The sequence below is a fragment of the Nilaparvata lugens genome, chromosome 4 (assembly GCF_014356525.2).
Source record: "Nilaparvata lugens isolate BPH chromosome 4, ASM1435652v1, whole genome shotgun sequence".
NCBI lineage: Eukaryota > Metazoa > Arthropoda > Insecta > Hemiptera > Delphacidae > Nilaparvata > Nilaparvata lugens.
This window is the reverse complement of record NC_052507.1, coordinates 10,820,035-10,844,404: the sequence shown is the minus strand read 5'-3', so window position 1 is coordinate 10,844,404 and position 24,370 is coordinate 10,820,035. Positions and strand designations below refer to the sequence as shown.

Below are 24,370 nucleotides of genomic sequence, written 5' to 3'. Positions count from 1 at the left end.
TTCTATTAAATCATTCACTATGAAGAGGTAGCAGATCTCGTGTGTATCCAGCGTTATTGTCCCGTCACCAGCTGGCTCAGATCTTTGAATAGTAGACTTGAGATGCGCGGGAACACTAGCGTCAGGTGATCAATTTTCATAACGGCAAGGAAAGTTGTGTGAGTGCACCACACCAGTTTTTTATTCTTGTGTAGTGTGTGGACAACTTATTCCTTACCAGAGAACAGAGATCTATACATTTATGATGCATCCCCAGTACTAGGAAAAAAATCTATCATTATTAACTGGGTTATTCTTTAGATGGGATGAATAATATTGAAAGGATGAATATTGAATAATACAACAGCGATTGATCAAATTGGTTGATAATTGCTAGTAACCAAGGGCATATTCTCCAGAAATAGAGAATTCTTGTAAATCAGTGAACAATGAAAATTATAGTGCCGGTTGCACAACAGCCGGTTAAATTTTAACCGTGATTGTCTGTTCAAACAGCATCTCTGATTGGTTCTCGTGGAATTAATCACGGTTAAAATTTAACCGGCTGTTGTGCAACCGGGCCTAAGAGTCTCTTGAAACGGGAACAGCTGACAATAATTTTGCACATTTTATGCAAGGGCTATTATTATCACATACATGCAATTCTATACTTGCCTATTATAAGGTCCACGTTATAATGGCAGTGTTTGATTAGCAATTGTAATGCTATCCTTGTCTATCATTCAACAAAGAGGATAGCGCTATCTCTTTCTCGCTTTCCTATGTTGCCAGATGGTTGTATAACAATGTAGAATTGTAATTAATCAACAAAATATTCAATCTTGATTATGAAATTATTGGAAAATATAATTTCTTGCTTGATAAAATGTAATTGATTATTTTAAACGAGAATGAACAGTTAATATTACATCAATAAACCGGTATCAGTTACCCTCCATAGAAGGCATTGACAAGTCGGAGAACGTTGTTCTCCTATCTTTCTCTACTGCCATTATAACGTGGACCTTACTATAGTGTAAATATCTAGATATTTGTCTAATAAATAGACAATCCACTCTTTTCACTGAAGGAATTTCCAGTGAAGAGTGTGATTGAGAAGTAGTGACCTCCTTGACGTGCCCCTCATCCTTGTGATGTAGGGGGTGAAATAAAATGAAATGTTTGCCAATCTTATTATCAGGTTTTTCCGTTTTACAAGACTACAGTAAGTTCCAAATCACTATGATTGATTGCATCAACCAAAATACGATTCAATCAACTGTAGTCATTCAAACATAGTTTATGCAACTTTGCAAAATGTTCAACATGAATAAAACCATAGAGAAAAAATAGCATAATAAGATATTCCATGGTATAGGGTGTTTATGTTCCAAATTTCACAGTTAAAAGCTAATAGTCCAATTGCTCCTTTTGGATGCTGGTAGTCTCTCATACTGTGCCGTTCTTACCCGGCCAAAAATTAATAATAATATATAGACAGTAGTCGGTTTGAGATAACAAGAGATCAGCTTGAAATTTGAAACATCATATCATGGGATATCTTCTTATTCTAGAGAAAATGGGATATTCATAGAGAAAATCTATGATAAAAATAAATACAGGTTTCCATAGACATGATTTTTTTGTTACAGGAGTATGTTTATTACTGTTTGGCACAAATGTAGCTCATTGATTTTAATGCTTAATTTTCCTATACTGGTTTCAACCATTTTTGTAAATATTACACTTTTCTTACTTGTTTCCCTCTATTCTTTAACAAACCTTTCTCCTCTACTCTCTCCCTTTTCACCCCTACTTTCCACCAAATTCTTTTTCGACTTGTTCTTGTTGAGCAACCGTGACACCCTCCTAGCAGCTGCTCTCGACTCTGTCTCCCTCTCTCTTCTGCTCGCCGTATCTCCATCCTCGTTGCTGGCTATACTGGTTTCTCTCTCCAACATCCTACAGGGCGTAGTAGGTCTGTGTTGACTGTGGTGATGGTGCCCTCTCAGCCAATCGTGAGCGGCTATTCGGTCCAGTGTGTACCGCAACATTATATCAGGCTCGAGGATGTGTTTAAGAATCGATTTACACTGAGCGGTGACAATGTTCTTCACACGATTGCGGAACGCCCAGTTACGGTTCAACTGGTCTTTCAATAGTTTCTTCAAGTTTTCATCGTTAAACGGCATGGTACCGTTGAGCATAATGTAGAGAATTATCCCCACAGACCAGATGTCAGCCAGTTTGGGGTTGTACGCTCTACCCATGACTATCTCAGGCGCGGCGTAGGCGGCAGAACCACAGTATGTTTCACTTAGAACCCGCCTCCCCAATTTATTCGTGCAATACCGAGCGAACCCAAAATCGGCGATCCTAACTTGATAGTCTCTAGTCAACAGGATATTCTCGCACTTCATGTCTCGGTGAGCGATGTTTTTGGAATGCAAGTAGCGCAGGCCCGATGTTATCTGTCGGAACCAATGTTTGGCACTGCTCTCCGATACGATGCCGTTACGTTTGATGTGATCCAACAAGTCACCGTTTTCGGCGTACATCATGAATATGAAGACCTTGGGGCCTCGCTGCAGTATGCTGTGCACTCTCACCACAAACTCATGCTCTATGTTGCATAGAACGTCGATTTCCCGCGGGAAAAACTTTTCGAGGAAGTCGTTAGGTGCCTTGCTGCGGTCGAATATCTTGCAGGCGAGTCGTTCTTTCCTGAGTGACCGGTCGATGTAGTCGGCAATGTGCACCGATGCGTACGATCCTTGTCCGATTTTGCGACCAATCGTGTAGCCCCGTTGCCGCAAAGCGTTAAGCTCCGAAGTCCGAGGACTTAGCTGCTTGCTTTCTGATGATTTTTGACTAGTGCTTGCCATGTTCCAATTCTCTCCACTTCTGTATCACAATTCTATGATAATTACTTGTATGCTCCTTGAGATTTATATCGTATTTTGCTCATTTGAATTCTTCAAGGATATATCACAATTTTATTTAATCGATGATAATTACTTGTATGCTCCTTGAGATTTGTTCCGTATATTGCTCATTTGTATTCTATAAGGGATCACTTAGTATGAAGTCTTCTATTCCTTATTCCAAAAATCTGATCATTAATGGAATTGCTATTTCTAAATTGAGAATTTATTTGAAAATGCTTCAACTCCATCAATTGTTTTATTGAATGGTTGTTTACTTGTACCTCTCATGAAGTATACTTAGTAAGTTAATTTAGTTAAGTATACTCCTCATACCAAAATTTCCGTTAATAATTGATCAATTTTACCAATTCAAATTCCATCTGAAAATAGATGATTCACTTGAGAGTAATCCAGATTTTATGCTATGATCTTTTTTGGAGATGTTTTGACTGCACTTGTTTAGTTCTACGCCTTGTTCCAAAATTAATTCATTCAAGGAATTCGTGATTCACTACATGCGTAGCCCCGGATGAATATCTCATTTACTTTCAGATATTCCAGTTGCAATTTCAGCAATTCTTTTAAAAAATTTTCTCGTTTATTGGTGTTACTTGATTTACCTATATTTCTCCACTTGAATCGGAGTTGAACTTCTAGGTTTCACTCCTATTTATTTGATATTTGACGATTTACTTGAAATTTCTGTTAAAATTGTTGGATCTACTGGTTTATTGTCACGTTAATTCCAATTTGTTTTTAAGGATTTGTTGATTATAACTACTGACTATCCTAAATGATGATCTTCCCACATTGGATTTTGTATGGAGGGACGTCCTTGCCTGAATAAGAATAAATAAATTAAATTTTATTTTTCATCATATAGCCTAAGTACACAAATGTAGAATCAGTTGAAAATGGTTCTTATTGAGTTAAATCTATTCTACTGCATATTTTGTAATGGGTTCACAGTTTCTAAGAACCCTATTATAGAATTTATAATATTTATCAGCTATTGTCTGATTCTATAAAAACACTATGTAAGAACATAACTACAGTAGTAGAAATAAATACTCTTTTTTCGGTATTTAGTCTACTATGAAACTATTGTTATAAGTTCAACTTGCAATCAAGTTTTAGGCTTTTCTTGTTGCTCAGTGTTGGAACATTTTTTTATTCAGATTACAAACTAATAAACCATAAAAAAAGTTAAAGCAAAATGCATTATTTGTTCACTTACTAACTTGCTTGCTTGAATAGCATATTTCCAACATAAATTCAATAATAATATTCATAATTTACTTATAGTATAAGATAGAATTATCTGAAAAGACTATAATATGACTTGGATTTAATTTGTTTTATAGACATTTATTGAAGAAAACTGGTAGATGAGGAACAGAATTTTACAAATTTAGTTACAGTTTTTTTTGTCACATCCACTTTTTTGTACACAGAATTTTGTTGAAACCAACACATCTTCAGTTGCAGTGTTCTGGTTTCAACAAGAAACTGAAGTTCTGTGTACAAGTCTAATAAATGTGGATGCAACAAAAATAAAACTGCGTTTTTTCAATTATGGAAAACACAATATTAATTCTTATTCAACAAATTTTAATAATTTAGTTTCAATTTGTGTTTGTGTCAACTGTAACTTATACTGACACATTCTGATCTACTTTGTACAATCTAACATCTGATCTAATGTTTACAAAATGGTTCAAATCATCACAAATATTCTAACCAATATATATTGTTTTTATTAATATTATATTCAACCCATAATGAAAACTACAATAAATTGTTAATATCTATAAGCAAGTAAAACCAATTGGATTGCAAATTATAGATAACAACAATTTTATGAAGATAAATTAGTTGTACTCACCTAGAAATCGGAACTTAAATAGAATTTTCTACATCTGCCTATTCTAACTGACAAAATTTACTTGGAAAAATACCAAAATATTAATCACCCGAATACTATGACGGTTGCCTGGTTACAAGCAAGTTGTTTTTGTAAAAAAATTATAATTGAATGTATTCAGGGCTACTAAATTTGACCATCCGTTCAGAATAGGCTATAATTAAAAATCCATGGACTGCAATGCCAAATTTGGCTCTACTAGCTGCTATACATAGTTAACCTGAGTTGTTTTGCCCCTTACTATTTTTGCAAAAAAGTGTATTTTAGGGAAAAACCAAAAGTTATCAGATATGTATGCAACTGCAAACATTAAAATTGCAAATTTTGAAGACACCATAATTATCTCCTGAACAGTAGCAAATTTTGCAGATCCGTATAGTATCATAGAGAAACGATATTGTTTCTCTATGATAGTATCAAGAAGCATAAGTAGCCTATACCAAGTTTTTTATTTTTTGATTTTATACATTTTTACGAAATTGTCCATATCTCCTGAATCCTATTTAGCATTTAGAAACGCATTATTCTCAATTTTATTAGGTGTCTAAACATGTCTTTTCAAGATCATTTGGAACCAAATCTGACCATCCGTTCAAATTTCTTGGAAATTCATGATGTGCAGTTCATGAATTTGAGTAAAACCAAAAGTATCTCAGATTTGGCTAAAATTTGCATCTATCATGGAGCTCAACCTGAGAAATACAGAGTGAGGTAGTCAGATGCAAACATAAAATTTTCAAAAGGCTATATATCTCCTGAACCTATATGAGTATATTTTCAATTTTATCATATGCCTGAGTTTGTCTCTTCAGGATCTATCATTTGGTACCAAAATCAACCAAATCCGACCATTCGTTCAGAATTCTTGAAAATTCAAGCAGTATAGTCCATGAAATGGTTGTAATTGTTACCATAGATAGAGAATGACCACAAAAATATCGGAGCCAAATTTAGCACCCCTAGCTAGTATACAGAATGAGTGATGTAGCTGCAAACATTAAGAGCAAGTTTCCGAGCTTGGGATTTAGCTAAGTCCTAGACTTTAAACAGCTGGAGTCAGAAAATTGGCTTTCCAAAACGGGGCGTAGTCGCAGCTTTTATAACAGTACGGTAGTCGTAGTTTTTATTTTCTCATTTCTATAATTGGAAACGTTTTCCCTTGACGAAATTAGACGTTCCTAAATAATTCAAAACAGCTGGAGTCAGAAAATTGGCTTTCCATAACGGGGCGTAGTCCCAGCTTTTATAACAGTACGTTAGTCGTAGTTTTTATTTTCTCATTTCTATAATTGGAAACGTTTTTCCTTGACGAAGTTAGACATTCCTAAATAATTCAAAATAGCTGAAAATTTACACTATTTTCTCTTCATTATATTTTGTGTTCAATTTTCTAGTTTTTCGAATTTTATTTCAAACGTTACTATGACAATGACTGCGACTACGCCCCGTTTTGGAAAACCAATTTTCTGACTCCAGCTGTTTAAAATCTAGGACTTGGCTAAATCCCGAGCTCGGAAACCGGCCCTAAATTTGCAAATTTTCAAAAGGCCATCTATTGAACGGTAGCGAATTTTTCAAATTCAATTGCAGGTCCGTTTCCTCGCATCAAGGAGCACCATGGATTTTTGCAAAAATGGTCAAAAATTAAAATCGCTCATACTATCAAAACTTAAAATTGCTCGAACTCTCAGGAATGATAGTACTTGACGAGAGGAACAAGTATATGTCATCACATTGGCGAAATTCACTCCCATTCTTGAGTTATAAGCATTTGAATATTAGTGATTTCTTTGATCTGAATGTTGAGTGAAGATTTTATGTTTCAGTATAAATAATTCACTTTTTATTGTAGTGAAACGTCTCATATTATAGCAAGTGATAGGGCAACCTCTATCCATAGCCCGAATATCAGCCAAATCTGGGAGATTTGCATTTTTCATGAAATCCATGGAGTAAAACATAATGGATTTTCGCAAAAATGGTCAAAGGTTAAAATCGCTGAAACTCTTAGGAATTATAAGTACCTACTTGACCAGAGGAACAATAATATGTTATCACATTGGCGAAATTTACTCCTATTCTTATGTTATAAGCAATTGAAGATGAGTGATTTTTCTGATCTGAGAGGAGGAAATATTTTTTTCCTACAGTTACGTTGAAAAGTGGCCATTGCTGCACTGATTACAGAACGCAAAGAATCACTTTTCCGCTCTAGTGCGGGAAAAATTTTTCTGCACTCCAGATTTGCAACATGGCAACGCAAAATACTTAGTAGGTTATATGGAGCAACAGTGCAGCAAAATCATAATGAAGTTGGTAACAGTGACTGGGCTGCTATAGTGAGCAGACGTGCAACGAAGCACAACGCGCTAATTATTATTCATTATATATTATAACCAAGGACAACGAGGACTTTAGGATTTTAGGATTAAGGTTTTTATCAATAATAAAATTACACAGAAAAACATGTGATGGATTTCAGGCAATTTTACCCATAATTACCCACTTTTCATATTCAATGGTAACTGTAGGAAAAACTTAATGTGAAATACGTGCGCAAAGTTCCTCTGCTGCACTCAAGAAACCATTCCGCCCTCGCCTACGGCTCGGGCGTAAACGTTTTTTTCGGTGCAGCAAACTGTCACTTTGCGCAATAGTTGCACAAATAACTATATCCTACAGATACCCTGAAAAGTGACCATTTCTGCACTGATTGCAGGCTGCAAAGAATCACTTTTCCGCACTAGTGCGCAAAGTGAGTACTTTGCGTACTCCAGATTTGCAGCATGACAACGCAAAATAGTTAGTAGGTTATATGGAGCACCAGTGCAGCAAAATCAAAATTAAGTTGGTAATACTCATAGTGAGGCCCACGTTATAATGGCAGTGGAGAACAACGTTCTATTTTTATTATGTGCCTTGATTATAGTCATTTCAATGCTTACATAACATAAACCCCCTTCAAGCAGTCACATGAATTTTCAATTGAATTACTAATCATTATAATTCAATTTTAAATAAATTGAGGTTTTTATTAATAATAAAGTTACACAGAAAAACATTTGATGGATTTCAGGGAATTTTACCCATAATTACCCACTTTTCATATTCAATGGTAACTGTAGGAAAAATTTAATGTGAAATACGTGCGCAAAGTTCGTTTGCTGCACTCAAGAAACCATTCCGCCCTCGCCTACGGCTCGGGCGTAAACGTTTCTTTCGATGCAGCAAACTGTCACTTTGCGCACTAGTTGCACAAATAACTAGGCTAATAGTTTTGTTTAATACATTTTAATTTTTTTGTTTCAGTAAATAACTCACCCTGTATTGTAGCGAATCGTCTCATACTATAGCACACTATACATAGCCCGAATATCAACAGAATTTGGAAAGTTAGTTATGCAGCTTCAAACTTAAAATTGAGAAATTTAAAATGGCCATATCTAATGAACGGTAAAGAATTTTGCAAATCGGATTCCAGATTCGTGTTCCTCGCTTCAAAGAGCATAAGGTCACGAAGTTAAAGCAATTTTTATTTTTGACAAAAAAATGAGAAAAATCATCGACTACTGTAACATAATGTGCCGGTTGCACAAAAGCCGGTTAAATTTTGATCTTGATTAATTCCACGAGAACCAATCGGAGAAGTCGTCTTATCAAAAAGGCCTTCTCTGATTGGTTCTCGTGAAATTAATCACGGTTAAAATTTTACCGGCTTTTGTGCAACCGGGTCAATGTGTTTTGAAACAGTTAACAAAAAGTATCTCAGATTTGGCTTTAATTATTGTCATCATAGATGAAGCACAACCTGGGAAATGTCTGAGCCAAATTTGGCAACCCCAGCTTCTATACAGGGTGAGTTATGCAGCTTCAAACATGAAATTTTCAAACGGCCATATCTAATGAAACGGTAGAGAATTTTGAAAATCAAATCCCAGATTCGTGTTCCTCGCTTCAAAGAGCATAAGGTCACGAAGTTTTTCACAAAAATATGAGAAAAATCATGGACAATCTCTCCATCGTGCGTTTTGAAATAGTTAAAGAAAAGTATCTCAGATTTGTCTGAAATTGTCATCATAGATGAAGCTACCTGAGAAATGTCAGAGCCAAATTTTCATATGGCTATATCTAATGAACGGTAAGGAATTTTGGGAATCGGATTCCAGATTCGTGTTCCTCGCTTCAAAGAGCATAAGGTCACGAAGTTTGAGCGATTTTTATTTTTCACAAAAAAATGAGAAACATCTACTGAACGATAAGAAATTTTGCAAATATAATTCCAGATTCGTGTTTCTCGCATCAATAAGGTCACAAAGTAAGAGCTATTATAATTTTTCACAAAAAAATTATGAAATTTGAATTTCCCGCTAATCATGAGAAATTTGAATTTCCCGCTCAAATGGTATAAATTATGTGAAATTTGAATTTCCCGCTCAAATACTATAAAAAATCATGAGAAATTTGTTTTTCCCGCTAATCATAAGAAATTTGAATTTCCCGCTCAAATAGTAGCTCATTTGCATATTAGAAATGACCAGATTTCTACCAGGGCATCAGAAACATGCAAGAGGTACACAAACTAGATCAGTGTTGCGGGTTGCCTATGCTTGCATTGGAAGGCGTTGAAAACCCTGCCATCTCTTCATGTGTTCTGAATCCCTGGTACAGAATTAAAACCAACTGAAATACTACCAGAGCAACAGAAACATGCAAGAGGTACTGACTGATTTGAGCGGGAAATTCAAATTTCTCAGGATTTTTGTGACTACTGAGCTCATTTGTATTGGATGAGAATTAGAACAGCACAGCAGAAAAAAGCAACAAAAATTAATTAAAATCGCTAAAACTCTCAGCAATGATATAATTAATATTTGACGAGAGAAACAATATAATGTCATCACATTGGCGAAATTCCTTACCGTTCATTAGATATGGCCGTTTGAAAATTTGCAAATTTCATGTTTGAAGCCGCATCCTGTATAGTAGCTGGGAATGCCAAATTTGGCTCCGACATTTCTCTTTTACTGTTATCCGAAGCCGAAAGTTCACATAGTTCTTTCCTATGCAGCTGTGTGACGTTCACCCTGTGTTCATAAACTATCACCCCAACAAAACAGTGAAAATTGACAATAATCGACAGTAATCGGCTTGAGATAACAGTAAAAGTTGCGACATAAATTCCCTATACCATGGGATATCTACTTACGCTATTGTTTCTCTATGGTTTCAGTGAATAAATTACTCTGTAATATATCACAGGTTGGACACTAATAGAACTTACTGTCAAATAACTGAAAATTTTCAACCAATAATTTGTATTATTCAAAATGTGTTCACTCTAATTTTTCAGTTGCCTATTCATGTTGGAATGGACATATTAAAACACACAACATATTTGTACAAATTTATTTCAAACTAAACCTAAATATTCGTAAAAATACAAAGGAACATTAATTTAACAAAGAAATAATATACAATCTATTTAACACTGGTCTATTTATAAGTACTGACTAAAATACTCGGCTTCTGTTAGTAGTACACGTCTTAGAAAATATATATTTAATATCAAATTTTCATCAAGAAATCGTAACTCAACAAACTCAACTAAGCAAAAAATAGAAGTAAACACAATTAATATCAATATTTGTACATCAATTTCGTTGACTGTTTTGAATAATGTCCTATAATTACATGTCTTTTCAACTATATAATATTCTTATTGATAACATTCACTGGAGAAATGCTACATCTGGGATGAAATGAAATTTGGATAGAATGGAATCACTGGTCAATGGTCAGTCAATGGTGGTAATAGCGAAGTGTGAGGTACACAGAGAAAAGCGTGGAAAATACGTGGTTCAATTGGAAAAGTCGCTATGATCGAATAAAGCCTGGTCATAGAGCTCAGCTCTCACGAGGCGACCTCCGAAGAACCTTCCGTTTAACGCGTCTCTGGCTGCTTCTGCCTCTGTAATGAACAAACAAACATTCAAATTAATTTATTAGTAATTATTGACCGAACGAAGTGAGGTGTAAGATTCATGTCGACGGTTTGGCATTTCTCTTGTTTAAATGTTTATATGTTGCGCATTTACGGCGAAACACGGTAATAGATTTTCATGAAATTTGACAGGTATGTTCCTTTTTAAATTGCGCGTCGACGTATATACAAGGTTTTTGGAAATTTTGTATTTCAAGGATAATATAAGAGGAAAAAGGAGCCTCCTTCATACGCCAATATTAGAGTAAAAATCAGACTATAGAATTATTCATCATAAATCAGCTGACAAGTGATTAAACAGATGTGTGGAGAAGCCAGTCTATTACTGTATTTGTATAAGGTCTATAGTTTCAATCGAAGACCTTGAAGATGTATGAATCTTTAAGCTGGGTTTACACCAAAGTTATTAACAAAATGTTGATAACTTGCTTATAGTTTCTATTAGATTTAACGCAAGTTGACAAACACACATGTTCATCATGTGTATGATAAGTTATGTCCAATCTAATATAATCTATAAGGATTGAGTTATTAACATTTTGTTAATAAATTTGGTATAATCGCAGCTTTAAGGTCTTTGGTTTCAATATTTTGTTTTGCAGTCATGGTATTATTATGCGAGTCCAGTATCAATATTCTCACATTCGAAAAAAATAATTTAATAGGTGATTAAAAATAATCAAATGAACTAAATAATGCTGAAGAAATTTTAATATTTTTGATTGAAAAAAATTAATTTTCATTACATGGAAAGATTATCACGGAACTGGATGAATAATATATAAATTCTGGAACAGAAATATATTCTATTCATTGTTTAAATTAACATAAATATTAATAAATTATGGAATACAAATTCAAACGTGAACTGATTTTGTTAACATTTAAAACAGTTGACATCAGGTAGTTGTGGATGAGAATACTGCGTGAGGTCTACTGTTCACAGAACTACTAGTAAATATGGCATTACATAATCTATCTATACTTATAGAATTATGATATAACTTATTGATCACGATTTATGGATAACATGGGTGATGACACCCATGATCTCCAAACTTGTGCGTGGGTCATCATCAGATGATGAGAGATGAGATGAGACTACTGTATGAATAGCAATAATACTTGAAATATACTATAGTTTTCCTATAAAAGATGCTCATTGAGTCCTGCCTTCCAATCAAATTCTGCTCTGCTAGATAGAAAAAAAATGGTGTGTGAATAGTCCAATGTAAGCCAATTGTATTATTTTTCTGCCCAGCGTAGTAGAAATCCATAAAAATGCAGACCTTGAGATAATATTTTGATCAAATTAAAACGTTAACCTTCCGGTAGTCGCGCCCTACTCAATCACACGAGCAGTCGCGTGTTGTATATTTACAAAATCCAATTTCCCAAGTGTTATGAAGTCTGTTTACTGTCAAAATTTATTAATTAATTGTATAATTACTACTCCTATCTTCTTGGATTATTTTACGCCTATGAACATTTGGATGATTACCATTTCATAGCCCAATAAGGTACATCAAGCAAAGCCATTAATTCTGTGTTATTGGTTCGTCTTTTCCTTTCTTATGCACAGTGCGACTAAATGGCACCTAACCACTGAACCATTGCTCGGTTGATACTGCAACTCAGTGGAGTGATGGAGGAAATGTTTTGGAATGCATAGGTGACTCATTCACTGACACCACCCCATACAATAGTATTGTGCATAAAAAAACGGACACTGTTGTACTTTTTACAACAGCGCGACTGCCGGAAGGTTAAGATAGATTTGAAGGGTTCGATTCGACGTTTTGCTCCAAGAATTGTAAAAATAACATTGATATCAACAATCCATTGAAAGTTATACTTCAATAATTATCCATTTTCACACTTTTATCGGCGAAACTCGGAATCGCCCTCTGATTGGCTGAATAAGCTGTTCGTGAGAGTTAACCAATCAGAGGACAGTTCTATACAAGCTGTGAGTGTGAAAATGACAAATCTCAAACTAGGTTTGTGATGAGACCATCTACACTTAAAGTTTGTGAAAGGATAAATGGATAGGTATCCATGTATGAAAAGCATGCCACAAGTGTGTTTCAAGTTTTATAGCAGCAACCGTTAACTGATAAGGACAGAAAAGATAGGAATTGATACCAGGCATAAATGGTTGCTGCTAGAAAATTCACAGATTGTCGTAATCAACCTTCAATCTAATGACTAATTATGTCTAGTCGATTCTACAACTCTACAAAATCATAATAATCATCTAGTTATAATGCAATTTATCAAATATCAATTTTTTGCAACAGTAACAATGATAACAATAACTATGCTATTCCATCAGAAAAATGATAAATCAGATAAATAGCTCGATATTCGCTTTTTTCTCTCCCAATAATTTCAATGATACGAGTTTCAACAAATAATTAATTGATTTTAGGTAACTTGGTAAAATCTGTAAGTGAAAACTAACCTCTCATTTGTGAGAATTCCACAAAAATTTTTACAATGATTTCAGCATCGTCGTCGTCTTCAGACTGTTTTTCGTTGTAGATAATTACCCTGTCGACAGCTCCAAACCTGTAAAAACAACCGTGTTAATAATTATTCAAAGTAGAAATTAATGTTAAATACGTGAAAAATATTCATTAATTGGATAAGCAGAAGAACTGGAAGAAGGCAGACGACCAAACCTATTCTTTTCCTAAATTTGTTCTATAATTAAAAAATTATATGGAGTAACCTGGCTGGCTTAGGTCTGATGTCAGAGGTTTTTGGACGCAAATGATCAATTTCAGAGCCTTTGACATGACCTGACGACTGCTTCTTAGGCAGCCGGGACCGATGGCTTAACTTGTCCACCCGAAACAAGGAAGTGGCCCAAGATAAATAAATATCTTGCCCGGGCCGGGGTTTCAACCCGAGCCTCTGAATTATGAAGCCAGCATCTAATCCACTCGACTACGGCCACTCCTTGTTCTATGAAATGTCCAAATATTGTCCAGTTGCCAAATATAAAAATGAAGAAAGGTATCGGTAAAAAGAAATCGTATACCTTGCAAATTTTGACAAAAATCTAGGTACAGTATTTTATCAATAGAACACATTATTTTTATTCCATGTTTGGAAGCTGCTTGGCAATAAGCGAACAATTGATTGATTGATTGATTGATGAGCTGCCTTTATTTTGACCTAGGAGGGCTAAGTTAGGGCGCAGCCGGCCCTCTCTTACACTTGACCCTCTAATACAATTCCAAGTAGAACTAAAACACTGTACAACAAGATTATAATTGACGGTGGTTTTACAAGGTAACGTAGTAAATATATAATATTAAAATGAGAATTGGTTTGATTAGTTTTTGAACTATTTGTGACAACACTACAGTCAAGTTGGCTGTGTCGTCAAGAATAATTCAACAACGAATTATTCACTAGCAGCTTCAATTTCAATTTATTCACAACACACAAAATACAATGAGAAAAAGCAATATACAATAAAACCATTACAATAACAGTAACAATGATATTAGGCCTATCACATAAAAATACAATAATGCTAAAATAATGTGTACTGGAAGAAAGAGGGAAAAAAAACCTTGCCAACTATGGTTTCCCATGTAATAGGCAGGTAGAAAGTTCGTCATGGATAGTGAAACAAATTACAACAGAATTACGATAACAGTTACAATGATATTAGGCCTTCACATAAAAATACAATATTGCTAAAATGATGTGTGCTGAAAGAAAGAGGGGGAAAATACCTTGCCAACTATGGTTTCCCATGTAATAGGCAGGTAAAAAGTTCGGCAAATAATGAGAATCGGTTTGAAGTGAAAATATTAAGTTTCAATAGTCCCAATAATCCCCTATGCTTTGGTTCACTATGTTCCCACAGATATCGGTTTATAAAATGAGAATTGGTTTGATTAGTTTTTGAACTATTTGTGACAACGGAAGTTTCATTATCAATCTATCTAAATTTGAAATTCTTTGTTTTATTCTGATTCATAGTTTCAGATTGAAGATTTGGTGTTGAAATTGAAGTGAACATAACCTACATAATATTTGGACGATTTGTGACAAAATCAGGAAATTGAAGACGTTTTGGGCAATAGCCTGTTTTTTCTTTTCCGACTATTATATATTATTGTTCGCTCTATCTAATAAATGAATAAATAAGAGGAGAAGAAAGTACAGTCAAGTTTCTCCACCAATGAAAGGGCATAACCTACGATAATGAATAAATACAATAATAATTCAGATTTTCAAATATTATTGACTTACTTGCTGCACTCATCCTGAATTTCTTCCTGTAACGATTCGTCGACATCCTCGGGAGCGACCATGTTCCTCAAAATCACAACTCGACTCTGCAAAAAAATATGGATATACATTTAGTTCTACATTGAAAAATAGAAAACTGTTTCTAATACAAACGGTTTTAAATTAAAAAAGTTTGAGTAAAAATCCCAGTACACTATAAATGTATATCTTAAAGGCAAGATACAAGTATAACAACAATCCAACATTAACTACAGGAGAACCCGGGCTGGCAAATAATTTTGGGATAGTAGCTCTCATCGAATTTCCATTAAGCTGTTAACCCTGATGTCAATATTTGCAGTAGCATAAGTTTTCGGGTTGATTTACAGAATTTAATTTGGATTTTCGTTTATTAATAACTAGTAGTTCTGTGAACAGTAGACCTCACGCAGTATTCTCATTCGCAAGTACCTGATTGAAACTATAGACCTTATAGAAATACAGCAATAGACTGGCTTCTCCACACATCTGTGTAATCACTTGTCAGCTGATTTATGATGAATATTATTCTATAGTCTGATTTTTACTCTAATATTGGCGTTTGAATGAGGCTCCTTTTTCCTTTTATATTATCCTTGAAATGCAAAATTTCCCAAAACCTTGTATATACGTCGATGCGCTATTAAAAAAGGAACATAAAGTTGCATCATTAAGCTGACAGTCAAGGAAGAAATGTTAGAAACGAGTTTATAAAGAAATGTAAGTACGATATCACTTCTTTCGTCAAATCAGGTGCCAAATTTACCGACGTCCTGCCAGAAAAAATTGCAGAATTTGATCGAAACGACTTTTTGGTGATCCAAGCTGGCTCTAATGATGTGAGTAAAAATGAAGCGAAAACATACCAGTCAAATTTCATGAAAATCTAGTACCGCGGTTCGCCGTAAATGCACAACATATAAACATTTAAACATTAAGAGAAATGCCAAACCGTCGATTTGAATCTTAGACCTCACTTCGCTCGATGAATTATTCATCACTTAGCATTTGAATAATTGCAATATCTCAGTAATTTCAAACTGTAGACTGGCTTTGTAAGCCGCTATGGCTTTGTATAAAATGAGCGCTGCTATCCACAGATTGTCAGTTTGGTGTACGCGTAAGCATTCCTGACCGGCAATTAGGAGGTACCGGATTCGATTCCCGGGCTGCCAAATAATTTTGGGATAGTGGCTCTCATCGATGTTTGGGATGCAATTATAAATTTAATTCAAATTGAATTGTGGCTCTCATCGAATTTCCATTAAGCTGTTAACCCTGATGTCAATATTTGCAGTACGGTAGTAGGAGTCTTCCGGGTGATTAATAACATTTTTACACCATAATTTGGATTTACTTTTAATTATAATTATTCATTAATTAGCATTTGAATAGATGCAATTTCGCATTAATTTCCTTATGTGTATTCTTCATACTAACTTCACTCGGCCGGAATGATAGTCTAATTAGAATTCGTGAGAATTATATTTCAACTTTTCACTATAACTGTTGTGTGCGAATCCAGCTTTAGGGCCAAGCCACATGAAGAGTTTTATCCAGGCGGTTTTGCACTCGCGGCGAACGAGTGGACAGGGCAGGTAGCTCTCCGATTGGCTGATCATCAGCCAATCGGAGAGCTTCCTACCCTGTCGACTTGGCCACCGCCAGTGCAAAAACGACTGAAAAACGCTTCATGTGGCTTGACCCTTACTTCTATCATTCAATGAATATTTAACTTGATGACTGCACTTAAAGCTATAGTGAGGTCCACGTTATAATGGAAGTGGAGAAAGATAGCAGAACATCGTTGCCAATCCTCTGTCTTGTCATTCTCGTATCGATTGAAAACCTTTATTCATAAGACTGGGAACTATGAATTTGCCATGTATTTCTATATACCAATGCTTGTTGTTTGTGAAGTCTAACTTAAATTTATTTTCTAGTCTTAATAATGTACACTCTCATTACACACGGAATCGATTAAACATCCGAAATGAATTTCACTATTATAGATCTAGTCATACTAGTTTTAAGGCCTGGGCAATCAGATTTTATAACTACCTACCATTACATATAAGAGAACTACAAGAGAAGGAATACAAACAGAAAATTAAAAAAGTTCCTATTGAAGAAATGTTTTTATAGTTTAGAACAGTACTTTGGTATTAGGTTGGACAGCATAAAATGATGTGATACTTTTTTATGTTTAGTGTTAAGTTGTATGATTTTTATGTATATTGACAGTGCCTGTACAATATTTTATATAATGTGTCTTTGGCAATGAATGAAATTTAAATTTGATTATTATCAATTATATTTTATTAAACAAGAAATTATATTTTTCAATTATTTCATAATGAATTTACATAATTAAGATTAAATATTTTATTGATTATTAATCCTACATTGTTAAAAGACGATCTGGCAACAGAACAAAGCGAGAAAGAGATATCCGCTTTGTTGAATGATAAACAAGGACAGCAATTACCATTGCTAATCAAACACTGCCATTATAACGTGCACCTCACTATAGATTTCACTCAATCACTGCTCCTCTAATGTACAATCCTATCAACACTGATAATGCGAATAGAGAAAGAGAATTTGAACTAATAATTAAGCTATTCTTTAACGAAAAACCAAAGCTAAATGCTGTAAACTCAGATTTAGTTTTAACTAATATTTAGTTCAATAATAATAATTTATGCATCAATCTGCATCTGTAATTGGAACTAACCTCAACTTTGCGCATCAACTTCTGCATAACAAGATGGCGCGCACTCTGGCCCTTGATGCTCATGTTCTCCTGCTGTTGTAGCGTCTGCGGTTCGCTCTCCTCCAATAGCTTCTTCTGGAGCTCCTCCTGTTGCTGCTTCTGCGCATGCGCACGCCTCAGCGCCTCCTGCTGGTTGGCCACTCCCCCTGCTAGCCCCACCCCGCCACCGACGCTCATTGGCTGAGACATCAGTGTGGGCGTCACCACAGCCGGCGCTGGCAGCACGGCTGCTATTTCACCTGAAAACCACACATTTATCAAATTTACATTCCTTGCATATTACACTTTACAAAACGCACTGTCTACTTTATTTAAACTTAAATTTCTACTTTAAATTTATTAGTGAATATTACTATAGTGAGGTCCACCTTATAATGGCAGTGTTTGATTAGCAATCAAATCAAATAAAATTTATTCAACAACAACAATAATTACATTACAAATTTGAGTACTATAACAATTAATACAATTAAAACAATGAAGTTTTATGCATTGAATAATTTCTTAATAGGCAAAGATAATTCAATGAATAAATATACACCCAACTATAAATGATATGTGTTGGGGTATAACGACCCCAAGCAATGGTATTGCTATCCTTGTCTATCATTCAACAAAGTTATATATTTTAAATTGAAAATTTCAGTTAGTATATTTCTGGACTCGGAATTTGATTCAAAGTGAAGCAACATAACCTACCTTTCAGACAATCACTTACTACATAGCCACCTCTAATAAAAGGCCCTGGCCTACGATATTGCAACGTCGCAATGTAGGCCTAGAATCTAAACATGATTGGTGAAAAAGATTTACAAAAATACCAGCTGATCTTTTTACAAAAAAGATCTTTCTATAATTTTTTGTAAAAAGATCAGCTGGTATTTTTTAAATCTTTTTCACCAATCATGTTTAGATTCTAGGCCTACACTGCGACGTTGCAATATCGTTGGCCAGGGCCTTTTATTAGAGGTGGCTATGCTTACTATCAAAATTAGGAAAGGGAGCAGTTATGGGCTAGGCCTGTTGATCCTTTTCTAATCATGAATTTGATGCGTGTATTGTTAAAAGTAAAAAATAATAAATAAATAAACAAAGCGTAAAACGCTATCTCTTTCTCGCTTTGCTCTGTTGCCAGATCGTCTTTCAACAATGTAGAATTAATGATTAATTAACAAAATATTTCATCTTAATTAAGAAAATTCATTATGAAATTATTGAAAAAATATAATTTCTTGCTTGATAAAATATAATTTATTATTTTAAACGAGAATAAACAGTTAATATTACATCAATAGACTGTACAGCTACCGTCTATAGAAGGCATTGACAAGACTGAGGATCAGCAACGTTGTTCTCCTATCTTTCTCCACTGCCATTAAAACGTGTACCTCACTATAGTTCAATATTATCAAGGGTTTCAGTTGGAGGATAGTTGTTTATATTTTAGTGGCCCGGTTGCACAAAAGACGGTTAAATTTTAACCGTGATTAATTTCACGAGAACCAAATCAGGCCTTTTAGAAAATAAGGCTTCTCTGACTGATTCTCGTGAAATTGATCACGGTTAAAATTTAACCGGCTGTTGTGCAACCGGCACTGTGTCACACTCTAGTAACAAAACTTCTGGTTCAACTACTCTATCGTTATTCAATTGAAGAATCACTTGGGAAGCAGTGATATCTTATTAGCAAAAACATCAATGATTTGAGTAGGAGTCAACTTCAGTTGATAGTATCATCAACCAGCTCTCGACTACTCAATTCAATGTATCAATCAGTATAATCATTCTGCAGTATTCAACGTTCAACATTTTTGTTATGAAAGCCAATAGCACGCCATTTAACATTGGTTATAAGCAGCTCACCTAGAAAGACCATTATAATTAATTATGAGCCAACACAAATGTTGGCATTTGAAATAAATTTTATGTGTGATTATTATTTTTAAATATTTGAAAATAATATTGTTACTGATTTTGCAGATCATATTCTTTGAACACAAGGGCCGGTTTCCGAGATCGAGATTTAGCTAAGTTCTAGACTTTAAACAGCTGGAGTCAGAAAGATGGCTTTCCAAAACGGGGCGTAGTCGCAGTTTTTATGATAATCTTCATTTTCTTATTTCTATAATTGGAAACGTTTTTCCTTGACGAAATTAAACATTCCTAAATAATTCAAAATAGCTGAAACTTTACACTATTTTCTCTTTATTTTATTTTGTGTTCAATTTTCTAGTTTTTCGAAATCAATTTGAAAATCGTTAGTCGTTTTACTGCCACTACGCCCCGTTTCGGAAAGCCAATTTTCTGACTCTAGCTGTTTAAAGTCTATAACTTAGACTTAACTTGTTAAAGTCTATGATTTAACTTAGCTAAACCCCGATCTTGGAAACCGGCCCTAAAATTTCCTACAATTCAAAGATAATTAATTTTTTATCCAATTCTTTTCGTAAACGTAAAAGTTTAGTTAACTGGTCAATAATTCCTTCAACGAAAAGAAAGTCTCAACTCCGCCAAATATGGAGTATTTTAATTTCAAAATTCAGCCTGCAATTATTCTCACAATCTGATAAAAATGGCAATCAAATGCCAAAATACAAATTACTATGGTGAGTAGGATTCAAGTTATAAAAGCAGCATCTGATTAACGTTGGTGTGATATCCTTGTCTGTCTACAAAGCAGATATCTCTATCCTTTTCCAACTTAGCACCGTTGTCAGATTTAATACACCGTTTAGAAATATTATGAACTAACAGAATAATTAATCTCAATCATGAAAATTCATTATTAAATCCTCTTTTTCATGGGTATTTTGACAAGTATATGGACATTGTCAGGTACATAAAAACAATAAATAAAAAAATATGAAAACAATACTTCAGTAATACAGATATATTCAAATGAAAAGATATATTTTGTGATTTAATACATTAGGGATATAATTGATCATTATTAACGATAATCAATAAGTAATATCAGATATACAGGGATGATAGGTAACCACTACTATAGTGAGGTCCACGTTAAAATGGCAGTGGAGAAAGATAGCAGTACAACGTTGCCGATCCTCTGTCTTGTCAATGCCTTCTATTGACGGTAGCTGATACAGGTTTATTGATGCAATATCAACTGTTTCATGTCACGTTTTTAGATTCTTGAAAAATTTCAACTTCATTTTATTCATACAAGTTGAATGAACTTAAAATATTTAATAACATAATTAGAATCAATGATTCATTCGCTATAAGTACGGAGAATTTAAAAGTTCTAGGGGATTAAATCTTTAGGGGATTAAACGACGATGTATTTGAAGATACAGTGAATAAACTGTATGCTCAATGTGGTTACTCTTTCACTTTTTTACTACACGTGACGTCACGCTGGCGTTCCCCCCACCACTTTGATTCTCACGCCTGTGAGTGATCAACCTTCTGTCTACTAACGTTGGTTAGGAGGTGGCTATGCTACTACAGGTAACTACTATAGAAGGCGGTTAGAAAAGAAAAGTGGCAACTATGCCGCCCTATCATTTCCACTGCCATTCTAACGTGACTCTCACAATAGATGACTACATAACCTGACTCTCACCTGGTATGATAGGGGCAGGCGCTCTGAAGGTTTGCGGTATGGCAATGCCAGGTGGGGGCACCAAACCCACCCCCAGTTGGGGTTGAATCGCCCCCACCCCTAACCCACCCACCACTGCGCCCGGAGTCAGGGCTGGCAGAACGGTCGGCGGTCCTAGGCCGGATAGACCTACAAAAACCACATCAATAAATTATAAAAACAACTCAATAATACCATAGAGAAAACATAGCATGTCGTTTATGTTGCAAATCTTACTGTTTACTCAAGCCGATAGTCCTAGTAGTTATTTCTCGTGAAGCTATGTGACGTTGGTAGTCTATCATACTATGCCGTTCTTACACTCTCACCCGGCCAAAACAGTAATAATAGACAGTAGTCGACAGCAATCGGCTTGAAATTTGGAAAATAAATGACTTATACCATGGGATACTGTCTTAATTATTATACTATTTTTACCATTTATTTATACAATCCATGCATTCTTAAACTATCTTTTCTCTATGATAATATAAAGTGAAGTATCTAAAGTATCTATTATTATAACATATTTATCATTACGAATAACATAATTAGCCGGAAGTAGTTGTTTCAAACAAACATAATAAAGAAGAATGTAGTACCTATAAGAATGACAAACATCGATAATTCTTCAAGGCGTAAAGCTGATAGTCTTCATAGTTTATTTTATTAACGTCCGAAAAACATACATGGGTCTTGTCAGTAATGATTATTAAAAACTATTGTTAAAATCAAATTTATTGAAATTAAAAGAGTAATACAAAATTTCAACATAACAGCAGTAATACTCGTGTGAGAAAGGAGAAAAAGGAAGGGAAATATAAAAAAGAAAAAATGAAAGCAGTATTAGATTGTATAAAAAAATAAAAAGTAGAAAGCAATGGAAAATATCAGGGTAAATAAAAAAGCATGAAGAGTATTCAGTCATTTTGATCTGTTTTAAAAGGTCACAATTTGTCAACGCCGATATTTTATCCAAGTTGAAGAGGGGGCTCTTATTGCCTCAACTTCGCCACATCTCTTGAAATGTTATAAAGTGCAAGTAAAGAGACATTTATCTACGAGGGCTATTTTTTTTCAACTTCCGATGTGGTATAAAAAAGAAACTAGTGAGAGTAATTGAATGAATTTATTATCAAAAGTTATTTACATTATTAGTTACTTCTCAACATAGTGACCATTCAGATTGAGGCATTTTTCATACCTGGGTACAAGCTTCTTAATACCTTGTTCATAGAAGTTAGCCGCCAGTGATTTGAGATGGTTTTTGACAGCATCTTGCAGCGCATCGTCTGTTCGGAAGCTCTGATCTCCTAGCATTTTCTTCAGTTCCGGGAAAAGGTGATAGTCGCTTGGTGCTAAGTCTGGGCTATACGCCGGATGGTCAAAAACGTCCCATTTAAACCCGTCAAGAAGACGCTTCGTCACAGCAGAACTGTGAGGACGGGCGTTGTCACCCTTGGCCCCCTTCATCATGAATGTCAACTCGTCCATCTTTAAATTTCCTACACCAGTCACGCACTGCACTGTCACTCATAAAGCTTTCACCATATACTAGTTTCATTCTACGGTGAATTTCTGCTGTGGATAACCCTTCAGCTTGCAAAAAACAAATTACACTTCGCAACTCATACTTGGCGGGAGATTCTATCATATTAGCCATGTTTATGTGTCGCTAGATGAACTGGTAATGACGACAGATGGCCGAAAACGAGTGAGGTTATAGTGTGAGATGTGCATAGTCAGCTGCCGTGCATTGTTGGCCAATGCCGCTCGCATTGCCATCTAGCGGCACGATCGGAAGTTGAAAAAAAAATAGCCCTCATATCTATCTATCGGGCTCTTAGTGCTTCAAATTTACTCACATCACTTGTTATATGTTATAGAGTGCAAGTAAAGAGGCATTTATCTATCTGTCTATCTCTACTTGTTTTATGGGTTAGGCTAGCTTCACACACATTCGGTTTCATCCATTTCGGTTCGTTGCCGAAAACGAATGAGACTTTCATACATATATCAGGTTCTAAATAGGTATTTTCTTCTCAAACACAGCTGTGATTGGATTTTCACAATTCATGCTGGTATTAAAATATAACAGCTGGTGTTCAAATAGTAAGATGTGATTTCTTGAACTACAACATTTTCAAGCTAATTCAAAATTGTGAACTCTTTGAATAGTTTCTTTTCAATATGTTACTTTTGGACGTTCAGAGTGATTATTTTTTTTAATTGAAAATTTGTTTCTTGTTTTGACTTATGGTACATAACCTTCATCTCTTCCCTCCATTAATGAAATCATTTTATTTGGAGAAAAAATTCTCCCTGAGTCTTAATTAATCTTCATATTGTTTTAGAAAACTATTCATTGAGAAAAAAATACTCCAGTGAACCAACTGAAATGAATTGACCTTTTGATTTTGACTTAATTTATCTTAATATTGTTTTAGCAAAATATTAATTGAGAAAAAAATACTCTAGTGAACTAACTGGAATGAATTGACCATATGATCTTGACATAGAAGAGTTTGAAACAGATAATGGTTGAGTTCAAAGCCACTGATCAATTCCATCGGGGTTTTTTTACGTTCAGATTAGTGATCACAGATGAACCACAGAATGAAAAGTCGGCTAGTATCTTGACGCCATAATCCGTCATCTTGAAAGAAAGTGTAGCATTGTAATAAAGCAGTAGTTTTAATTTCTAACAAGATGATGCAGTCATGTGTCGTGGTCTTGGTGCACTCAAATCTTGGTTAGATTGATACCTTCCATTTTGTATGTATTCTGTGGCTGAACGGTTGCTCATGAGTCGTAACTGACAGATGTTTCCCCTGTTGATCATATTTTGTAAACAAAACTAGAACTT

The 24,370-nt window shown here is 34.7% G+C and overlaps 2 protein-coding genes across 5 annotated transcripts in view; both read right to left on the bottom strand.

Annotated features, from left to right (window-relative positions):
- Positions 1 to 1,617: 1,617 nt before the first annotated feature.
- On the bottom strand, positions 1,618 to 4,916 carry LOC111044689 (testis-specific serine/threonine-protein kinase 3). The gene is made up of 2 exons (XM_022329900.2): positions 4,792 to 4,916; positions 1,618 to 3,745 (listed from the first exon to the last, which is right to left on the bottom strand). The coding sequence occupies exon 2, from the start codon at positions 2,862 to 2,864 to the stop codon at positions 1,746 to 1,748; it is 1,119 nt and encodes a 372-aa protein (XP_022185592.2). The 5' UTR covers positions 2,865 to 3,745; positions 4,792 to 4,916; the 3' UTR covers positions 1,618 to 1,745.
- A 5,306-nt stretch (positions 4,917 to 10,222) lies between these two features.
- LOC111044690 (poly(U)-binding-splicing factor half pint) overlaps positions 10,223 to 24,370 on the bottom strand; it is a 46,433-nt gene continuing 32,285 nt past the window's right edge. For 3 of the 4 annotated variants that reach the window (XM_039426627.1, XM_039426629.1, XM_039426630.1), the window contains 5 exons: positions 21,487 to 21,654; positions 17,862 to 18,139; positions 15,107 to 15,192; positions 13,296 to 13,402; positions 10,310 to 10,798 (listed from right to left, as the gene is read on the bottom strand). In XM_039426627.1, the coding sequence (XP_039282561.1) occupies positions 10,689 to 10,798; positions 13,296 to 13,402; positions 15,107 to 15,192; positions 17,862 to 18,139; positions 21,487 to 21,654 (749 nt within the window). In that variant the 3' untranslated portion in view covers positions 10,310 to 10,688. Of the gene's footprint in view, positions 10,799 to 13,295; positions 13,403 to 15,106; positions 15,193 to 17,861; positions 18,140 to 21,486; positions 21,655 to 24,370 lie in introns of all 4 variants that reach the window. The other variant, XM_039426628.1, reaches the window with a different exon arrangement.

Excerpts from the sequence above, each read along its gene's own strand:
- LOC111044689 (XM_022329900.2), bottom strand. The coding sequence starts at position 2,864 with ATGGCAAGCACTAGTCAAAAATCATCAGAAAGCAAGCAGCTAAGTCCT.